This window comes from Nestor notabilis, unplaced genomic scaffold (genome assembly GCF_000696875.1).
Source record: "Nestor notabilis isolate BGI_N333 unplaced genomic scaffold, ASM69687v1 scaffold24588, whole genome shotgun sequence".
Classification (NCBI taxonomy): Eukaryota; Metazoa; Chordata; class Aves; order Psittaciformes; family Psittacidae; genus Nestor; species Nestor notabilis.
The window spans coordinates 51,940-62,251 of record NW_009942117.1 but is presented as its reverse complement, the minus strand read 5'-3'; the positions used below and the strand labels follow the sequence as shown (position 1 = coordinate 62,251).

The 10,312-nt window shown below is 35.8% G+C and overlaps 1 protein-coding gene across 1 annotated transcript in view; it reads left to right on the top strand.

Moving 5' to 3' along the window:
* Positions 1 to 75: 75 nt before the first annotated feature.
* The window catches only part of LOC104410922 (chromosome unknown open reading frame, human CXorf22), a gene marked incomplete at its 3' end in the record, with an annotated part of 59,443 nt that continues 49,206 nt past the window's right edge, over positions 76 to 10,312 (top strand). The window contains exons 1-6 of the mRNA XM_010021222.1: positions 76 to 150; positions 3,265 to 3,416; positions 4,566 to 4,681; positions 6,660 to 6,798; positions 8,357 to 8,585; positions 9,354 to 9,514. Coding sequence (XP_010019524.1) covers positions 76 to 150; positions 3,265 to 3,416; positions 4,566 to 4,681; positions 6,660 to 6,798; positions 8,357 to 8,585; positions 9,354 to 9,514 — 872 coding nt within the window. The remainder of the gene's footprint in view (positions 151 to 3,264; positions 3,417 to 4,565; positions 4,682 to 6,659; positions 6,799 to 8,356; positions 8,586 to 9,353; positions 9,515 to 10,312) is intronic.

Sequence of the window (10,312 nt, the reverse complement as noted above, 5' to 3'; positions counted from 1 at the left end):
GAGGGGTGGCCGGGAGGGAAGCAGCGGGGAGTGCCTGCCTCCACGGCCCCTGCCCGGGCGGGTGTAACGTCGGCGATGTCTGCCAGTGTCTATGAGTCAGCTGTTGGTCCTGTGCTTGTTTGTACAGCACCTCGCACCGCTCCAGCGTGCGTGAGTAACGGTAGTGTCCCATGCAAACACTCCGACCCGGGTCTCTGTCCCTCCCTCCAGGGCTTGCCCTGGCTGAGGAACTGGTGCTCGGCCCAGCCCTGCTCTTGCCAGGCTCTCCTTGAAGTGCAGAACATTGTCAGAGCAAAAGTGCATCTCGATGTCCAGCTTTTATTTTCTGAAGAAAATACGAGGGCAGAAAATATTTTCTGCACAAAGGTCTGCCCATAGGTTTGCCCAGCGTGGTAGGTCCTATGTAAGAGGCTGCTTGGGCAGGTATAAATGCATTCGGCTGCTGCAAATGGCTCATGGATGTCTGAGCAGCTTATGAAACTGACTGAAATTTACCAGTGAATTGGAGACTAATCTAAAATACTTGAATAACTGGATAAACTGGAAAGAATAAGAGGCAATTCTCAGAGTTGTCTGAATTGCTTCTTGACAGTTCTGAAGGAGGAAGCCAGTCCTGGTTTATCATTTTCTTGTGAAAATGTGTAGGTCTCATTTCTATGATACTTGAAAAATGTTCTTTCATAGAGCTTCAAATGAGGCTGCTCATTCGAAGCCTGTAAGTCAGGATGAAATGAAATGAACTCCAGACTTCTCAGCTCTATGTTTTCCTGAGGTCGTGAGCAATTTGAAGAGAGCTTCCTCGTTTTTTAAATCCATAGTTTCAGTAGAAGTACTTGCTTGCAAGTTTTACTACATAAAGTCCCTTGTTGGTAAAAAATGCTGCTTAACTTTACTGGCTGGCTTTGCACTCTCCAAAAGTTCTATCCCTCAAGAAGCCCATGAGATCCTTTTTACTTCAGGGAGTGTCACTTAGAAGTGGATCAGTTTACTACACTGTAAACACCAAATCTGAGAAGTGTTCCAGATCAGCTGAAGGTCACAATGTTTGAAATTGTTTTTGCTTGGATTTTCATAGGATTGGTTGATAGCTCTGTTACCTCATTTCTGTATTATATTCTTCTAAGTTTTTTGAGTGGAGCAGTCCATTTGTTATGCTTGCTTGCAGATAGCTTTCTCAGAAAAAAAGGAGTTTAACATCTTCTCTCAAGATAGTATGATTACTGTTAATATAATCTAATTAGTTCTGGAAAAATCATTGTATAGGCAGACTTTTTAAAGGCAAATGCATCTTTAGAATTCTAACCAGTTTAGCCCTTGACCTGTAACCTATGTGGATCCAGCAAAACCCAGCTGTGGTTAGTAATTTTACTTTGGCCTTTCATTTACCAAGTTTATTATCTGTTAATTATGTCAAAATTAGGATCAAAGGGTTAAATTGGCATTGGGGGTTGAACAGAAGCTGATGTTGCTTTGTGTTCACAGCAGCTTGGACTATGAATAAGTATATTCCAGGGTAGTCATCTAAATGATTGTCAGACAATTGAAGTACTATGGATAATTTTGCTGTTTGAGTAGTCAGACTTTCTTTTGAGGGCAGGGGTGGCCAAAACTGCATTTTACAGCCCCACTAAACTTTGTGTCATGTGGAGAGCTTGATTTTTATTACACTGTAACTGAAGACTGTTGGAATGATCTGGAAACTGTTGAGTGTGGTTGATATTGTAGGGCTGTGCTTATTCTGGTTTGCTAGTTTTCATCAGCTTTATCAATTTTTCATGTGCTCCAGAAGTGGAAAGGCAGAGTCAATTTTAGAGAAAAAGTTACTCAGTCATAATGAGTTTTTACTTCTGTAAGTATCTCATGCCTTTTGCAGAGTATTTTAATGCTATTGTGAATGAGACAACTAATCTGAATGTTAAGAGGACAAGGTCCCACTTCACATGCTCAGTTCCAGAAAGGTCTGATGTATTGACCTTTCTCATTCACAGACCTTATGCTGCCATCTCTGAGTACACAGCTCTGAAGTGTATGACTCATCCTTAAATTTTCAGAGGTGTTACATTCGTAGATTGCAAGAACTGAAAAACAACCTTCCTTAAGCTGTTATGGTGCATGACCAAAAAATGCCTTTCAAGAAATTTAGCTGACAAAGCAGTTTTCCACAGGTTTCACTAGAAGTCCCTTGCATAAAATGAATATGCTTGGCTGTTTAATTCTCTTCAAAAAAAAATTTTACACGCTTCAAAATTAAAGCATGGCTACTTTTTCAAAATCAAGCCCATAATCATGATATATATTACATAAGAAATTTCCTTTAGCTGAGGAAAAATTTTAAAGGAATAGAAGGGGATGCTCAGACAATAGAATCAACAAGTAGTAAATGGTATGCCTGAATATGTCAAACATGACTTAGAACAGAAAAATTGAAGAATACTGGGATGGCATTTTTCAGAAATAACATGAATAAAACTGGACATATAAAGCAGAAGGCTTTTGTGCATAGAGTGATGTGAATTGTAAGGAGACTGAAACACCCCAGAAGCTATAGATCTTGCTACGAGACTTTCCTAGGAACATGGGAACTGCTGTATTTCCCACTATGTACTAGTAGACTGCTTGTATATTATGTTCAAGGAAAAATGTGTGGGGGCTGTTGGATATAAGCAGATGCTTACAGACAACAACAAATCCAGAATTTTTGAGAGAGGGAAAACCTGCTTTCTGACAGCTGCTTCTGTGTTGTTTTTTTCTTTCATTTCATCCCCCAGATTGGAGGTGCCATGGGCTTTTCAAGCAGATTTTTCAATAATCTGTGAGACTTTCTCTTGATGTTAGCCCAATGTCAATCAGACCTAGAGAAACCTCTGATGCAGTCTCTTTTGGTTGCTGCTTTGAAATAAGACTTAATCCTTGTTACTTTCTGAGGTACTGAAAAGATTCACCCTTGAGTAACAGCTGACTTCTGTGTTGCTGAAGGTTTATTACAACAGTAGGAAAAGCTAGAACTCTCTTGGAAAGACTCAAAACTATATTTTGCTAAGATAACTCTTCAGTGTAATTTGATGGATTAGTATTTGCTTTCTGTTTTACTGTAAAAAGTCTGAACTTCATTAAATAGGAAAAGAAATTTTATAAAATCCTGCATATTTTAAAGCTGGTTGTGAATTGTAAATCAATGAATCACGTGTGTATGGTTTTTAATCTAGAAATTTTTTTACGAAATTTTTTTACAAATTTTTTTTTTTTTTTTTTTTTATGCTATAGTTTAAGTTGATTGTGGAAAATCCAGAAAAACCTGTTGCACCTGGACTTCGAGTTACAGCTTTTGTGGAATATTATCCTAAGAGTAAAGAAGATCTTCAAGATAGACTACTTCTTTTAATAGAAGATGAGATAGTTGATATCCCCTTGCTTGGGTACGGTGTTCAGAAGTTCATATGCTGCTGTATTATTAGCAGTTTAATCTTGTGGAAAGCTTGCTAATACAAGTCACGTATGGCTATAGAATTAATCTGTCAGTTGCACTGAAAACAAATAGTAACTTTTCTTACAAAAGTAAGATTTTTTTTTTTTTTTCCCCAGGGCAACAGAAAGCTAAGTAGCTAGTTGGGGTAATGTTCCTTTAAGATTCTAGAAAGAGTTTGGATTTTGGTTTTGCTTTATTCTAATTTGGTTATGATAATGTTGATGACATTAACACATCTCTTTCCCCACTCCCCACCCTCCCCACCTCTCCATGTAACAGATTATACGGGCAGGGTCTACCTAGCTCGGCAAGGGGAAGTATCTTCCTTTCCCATTTGGTCTCTAGTACCACATGTAACACAGATCATGATATACTTGTTCCTGCATGTTTCTATTTGTGGTTAAGAGGAGACAGACTGTTGTGGTGATGTAAAATTCCAATTGATTTCAAATACAGTTTATGTGAGATCAGAGATGTGACTGTGTGAGAAATTGCAGCCGTTAAAATGCAAGTTTCCTGAAACAAGCATGATCTTTTTGTTGTAGCTAAGAAGTACCCAATACAGTGATGCTGTCATGCTGGCTAAGGCTCTTAAATCAATAATAGAAATAGCTTGTGTCATTATCCACTTCTGTCTGTCATAATAAGTTCTGTTGAAGTCACATAAAGTATTTATAAAACAAGATGATTGTAAATTGAAAGTGGTATGCACGTTTTCTGTCTGCTTTTAGTTCAGGCAGCTAATAATGAAATACAGTGAATGTAAACTTTGGTCTTCTTTTGTGATGTAACTAACTAGTTTTATTTAAAGTTCTTAGTACTATAGTTATTTAAAATTAAATAGAAATGTATACATTCCATTTTGACCAACTGTTTAAATCTATATTGTTTTAAAGTTACAGTAGTTAGTAATTAAACAACTTGATAGACAGCTAGATCTCTTTTATATCTTCCCTGTGAAGCGAGTTGCATAAACATTGGTAGGAGAAATAGAAGAAAAGTAGAACTCTCTTCTACTAGAGTAGTTAACCAAATTTCTTTAAAAATGCAAAGGTATTTTCAGATTTTGGGAATATATAACCATGTTTTTTCTCTGCAGATTAATTCCACGCTGTTGCCTGGAAATTGAGTCAGAGATGAATTTTGGTACAGTGACTGCAAACAGTAAAGTAATCAGTAAAGAGATTAGTATTGCTAACCATGGATCGTCTTCAGGTAAATATTTAGTATGTATTAATTATACACACATTCTATTTCTTTGGAAAATGTAATTTTATGCAAGTTAACACTTCAGTGGCCAAGGGGGTTACAGAAGTTATGAGTGTTGTAGCTAAAGATGTTGAAAATGGCCCATTGTTTCTGTAGGCAGTACTGTTTCTGCTTAGGGAAGAAAAATGAATTTAGAACTTTGCCAAATTTTAGGAGTTCTCTATTTTTGAATCTTATATGAAATATGAAAAAATAAAAATAACAGTTGCTCATTGGCTTACTATGCATAACATAAATAGCAGCAAAACACATCTGCCCTTTCTTTGCTGTCTTGTGATACTGTGATCCCAATATCTGTCTATTAAATAAACAACTACAAGCTCCTTGTACTTTCAGAGCTAAAGTCCTCTAGGATGGGAATTGAGCTGTTTTTATTACCAGGAGATAACAAGAAGTCTTTTATCTTGCTACCATAGCTTTTGAAGTCATGCAGCTTTCAAAACATGCATATCCTTCAATTTTTGTGAGGGACCCTTCCAAGGAGTATAAGAAACACAGAGAATGGTGCATAAGAATGCTTATATGATCCAAGTAACCTATTTGACTGCCTTTTCACTGGACAAAGCTGCAGGCACCTTTCTCCAGAAGTGGGGTGGCCATTATGCTGTTTCAAACAACACATTTAAGGCAGTTTTTTTTTTGTTCCTCACTTGTACAGCTGTTTGTCGTATCACAAGACACTTTACTTGCAGTAGGCCAAGGTCGTGTGAGCATTTGCTTCATAGATTTCCACAGAAATATTGTTCCAAAAGAAAATACATGATTGTAGAAACACAGAGATGGGTTGCAATATTAAAAAAGACAAAACAAACCTCCCACCTCCCTAAAAAAAGCCCACAAAACCCAGATGACTGCCTATTTAGAACAGATTTTTTTTTTTATTTTTTTTTAATTTATTTAGTAGGTAGTTTATATAATCAACTCATACATATTAACTTTTCATTTTGAGAAATTATGATTAGATAAAGAAGGGAGATAACCTACACTGCATATGCATCTATAACTAATTTCCATGGTGTGAAATTTCATGTGTTGTGTACAAGCTATTTCTAGTTATAAACTCTGTTGCATGATGCATTCAGGTTGCATGACAGAGTTCTGTAGGATTCGACATGGAAAATTAGAATGAAAGTGATGGTTAGTGAAGAATGTATTGAAGGCAGATAAAGGAAAAGCTGCTGGATCGGTGTTTCTATAGGCTCTGTAAATCACACAGCAGGTCACACTAACAGGCAGCATGTAAACTGTGTCAGCAGTAAATGCTGTGTGTTGGCCTGTGACTCAAGCATCGCATTTCACATCTTGTCCCTTGCGCAAAATGAGTTGTTTGTTTCTGCATCTCATATCAAAGATTGTCTGAGGTCAAACTGAATTTTTCCTACAATATTTGAAGGAATTTCTTGCTATCTATGATATAATGTCAGTTAATTAGTGTTGCTGGTTAAATATATTTTTTTCACCTCAAAAAAAAAAAAATTATAACCTAGAAATATTCACTGTTTTCTTCTGCAGTAAATTGTGATGTGTACCAAATAATGAAAACTACTAAAACCATTTAACTTTCTGGCTATAGTAGCTGTCTAGAACTGTTTATAAACCAGCCTGTAACTTGCAAACTTACAGCTGCTTTTTTATATAGTCACTTTTGTTTGGAATGTGAATACCTTTTGTGTTACAATTACAACTTGTAAAGTGGCATTGGATATGTAGATGTAATGTTTAAAGAAATGCTGGAAATAGTTATCTACTTTGTTGTTAGAGATAGTTTTGAGTAAGATTAACTCCATGCTTCCTGTTCCCACAAGAAAATGTACTGCTTGTGAATATCTGCATTCTATGTTTTGTAACTCCAAATGTGTAATAGAAGAATACAAATCTACAACTTTGTTGTGGAACATTGTGTTTATTATTCTGTTTATTTTAGGTACATTTAAAGTATCATATGATGGAGCTCTCCTGCTTAACATAGAGCCTATCAGAGGAGTGGTAGAGCCAAAATCTATGAAGACAGTTAAAGTGGATATCTGCACAGATGTACCCAGAATCATCGAAGAAGTGATGAAGTGAGTGTACGACTGAGGAATTCCAGCTCTATAAATTACATTATTAATTCTAGTCTTTATTATGATTGTTTATCTAAAAAAGTTGATCTCCTAAGTGTCAGTTGCTGTCTTCCATATTTATTTTTATTAAATTAATTTGAAGTTCTGTGGAAATAACATGATCAGTGATGAATAAATTGTGTACCTGGCTGTGTTATTAAAGATCTCTCATAAGTTGTAATGCTAAGGAATGTCCGCACATCTCTCATTATACAATTAATCAAGAGCTTTTGTATCTTTTACCTTTCTACACATCCTGTGTTCCTTAATTTCTTTTTTTTTGCTTTTCTAACTTTGCTGTTTTTCTTTTGGCTTTTTGTGTTTCAGGAGTCTGAGAAACATTATGTTGTCCTTTGGTATATCTTATTTTAAATGGAGAGAATGTATTTGCAACCACTAACTCCTTTAAGAATAGACTGTTCTTAAATGTCTACCTTATCTCCCTTCAATTGGTGAATGTAGACTTTCTAGACGTGCCAGAGTTTGAAAGTAGATGTCCATCTGTAAAGTCCTTTTCAATCCTGTTTTATTATAATAGTGAATAGGGTGTGTTTGGCTTTTGCTGGGGTTTTTTTGTTTGTTTTTCCATTGTTTTCTTTTAAAATTATTAAGATATATAGCATAATATTAGCACTTCCTGTCCTTGCTTGTTGTAGCTAGTTGGAAAAGGAAATGAAAGGAAAGGAGACAAATTCTATTGGAGCAGCAGGGAAGAAAATATTTGCATTTTGCACCACAGTTAAATCCTCTTTCACATGATATTTTCTTTGGTTATTCAGTTTCAATATTTTGGTTGCAAAGCATCATGCTTTCTGCTTTTCCTTTGTTCTCCAGGTTGTGTAGTTATATGCGATGATTCAACACAAAGGTTTTTACTTATTTTTTCTTTTTCAGCTCAGAGGATATTTAAAAGGATAGTTGATTCTATTAGAACAATAGCTATATTATCAAATTTGATTGTTTCGTGCAACAAGAACAAATATGCTTTGTTCCAGTAGAATTCTAATAATAAAGATTTGTACCCTGTCTTTATGGTTCTTTGGTGTTTTGTGATATCATCTAGATCAAGCATTCAGGCAGGAAGAGCAGTAGTTCTTTTATGCTTATTCAGATGAACTTTAGCTCCAGTTGCCTAAAAGAAAATTACTGCATATATACCAGAATTGGTAACTAGACACAAAGATTCTCAGAAATAAGAGCAGTGTATCATCCAAGGACATCTCTGATTCTTTTGAGATATCATTCCTATTGTTTCAAGCATTAAAAAAGCAGAAAAATGAAAAAAGCCCCCCAAAACTCCACTATGTAATGTGTGATTCTTCCTGAACGGTAATATTCCTTTTAGGTATCACGTAGTCAAGTACAGCTTCCCCCCCTGCCTCAGGCTAGGTTATTTATGGAAAGGCAGTGATTTGAATGCTGTGCTTTGGTTCAGTTTTGCATAGCTTTTAATTAAACCAAATGAATTATTTCTAACACTCTCACATTACCTATTGCTGCTTTCTACTCTTACTGACAGAGTGGAGTTGGAAGGTCATGGCTGCGCTGAAGTATGGATCAAAGCTGTTGTGGTTAAACAAGTTCTTAAGGTTCTAGGAGTGTCTTGTGGAAATGCATTGGAGTGCATTAACTTTGGACCAGTTTACTTTGGGTCTTCAAAGACTGAACAAATATCTTTATACAATGAAAGTCCTGAGTGTATGGACTGGGTAGCAGTACTGGAAGACAATGCCATTGGAGGAGAGATGGTAAGAAACTGTTCTGGGTTTTATTTTAGTTGAAAATTTGTTTTCACTTCTAGTTTTGCTTTTTTTGTTTCTCAACATTAATCTTCTAGCAGTTTGTACTATGTCATAATATTTCCTGATCAATAGGGTTTCTGAAACTTCTGTCTAACCAACAAATATGTTACTATAATATAATCTTGGAATCAAGTTTTTCAGATGTCTGTTTCACTATGTGACAACAGTTTTAAGTACGTTCCTGGCGTCTGTGTGGGTTTGTTTGTTTGTTTGTTCAGTTTGGTTTTTTTGGTTTGTGTTTTTTTTTTTTTTTTTTGAGTGCTTTACCTTGAAATGCTGCTGAATTTCTTATCATTTAGTAGGATTTATCAAAAGATACTTTGGTATTCTAGGATGTTATGAACCTGGTTTCACTTGTTCTTCTCAGTGAAATCCTGTGGGTGAGCATCATCTTTAAAAAGGGGATTTCAAAACCTTGTTATGGGATTGATGTTTAAGAATTGATTAATTGGCCGTGTGATAGGTAGCTATGTCAGTGCTATTGCTTAAGTTATGACTTCCTACTTGCTGTGAATGATACGAAAATGGTGAAAATGTACCAACAACCACCACCACCCCCCAACCCCCCCCCCAACCAAACAAAACAATCCCAAAGAAGAAAACCACAATAAAACCAAACAAAACCAACAAACACCCCCAAAACCCACCCAAAAACCAAAAACAAAAGGGGAAGCAGAGCAGGCTAAACGATTCTACATTTTGATTATATTTTAGGGAACAGATCTTCAGAGGAGCACAGATGCTGCTTTACAAGACTTAAGCCTCAAAAACAGAAAGAGAGATGTAGATGTTTCTACCTTGATCTTGTGCACTCCCAATCAAGGCACCTTGCTACCTTACGGGAAGTCTTTGGTTACATTGTGCTTTACTCCAAAGTGAGTGAGTGCTCCAAATTAGACACATACGTACAAACTGATTTGTCTAAGCTATTCTGTAATTGTTTTAAGTTAATGTGTCTGCAAGTTTTTTTAATGAATGATTTCTTACGTTTTATGTGTGTTAAAGGAAAATGCTTGGCATAATACTACTAATGAGAAAGTGAAGTCTGAAGGGTTTATCTGGAAGAGGTTTTATAATACATTAAGGGTTTATTTGAACCAAGAATTGGTTAAGCTCTTTTTGAAGAAGAATTTTATTAGATTTTGCCAAGGGAACTAATTGCAGCTCTCATTAAATATGTTGAATCTTTAAAGATTGTTGAGAGAGTTTTACAGGGTCAAAGTGTCTTTTTAATGACTGCAGATTTATTTCATAAAGATATAGTGTATGTGCATTTTGAAAGAATATATATATCATCACCAACAGACCTAAACATTTTGGAGTACTTTCATTCAATTAACCGAGATAAGGAAAAGAAAAAAGAAAATGCTTTCTTGCTATTTCCCATACTTAAACTATAGGTGGTTATTATGCATGTAGTATTATAGTATAGCATACACGTAGTATTACAGTATGCATGCAGTATATACAGCTTTTGTAGACTGGGTGAGATACCAAATGACTAGAATAATAAGCATACAGGCATTGTTGAGCTTAAATTTGTTGCTGTTCCACTGTCTGAAAGGAAGCGTAAAGGCCATTTGTTCAAACTGTGTCCAACAGCAACAAAGCCAGACTGGTTGATGAAAAATAAGCCTTGATTTTTTTGTGGGTTGGAGTTTGGTGCTTTGATT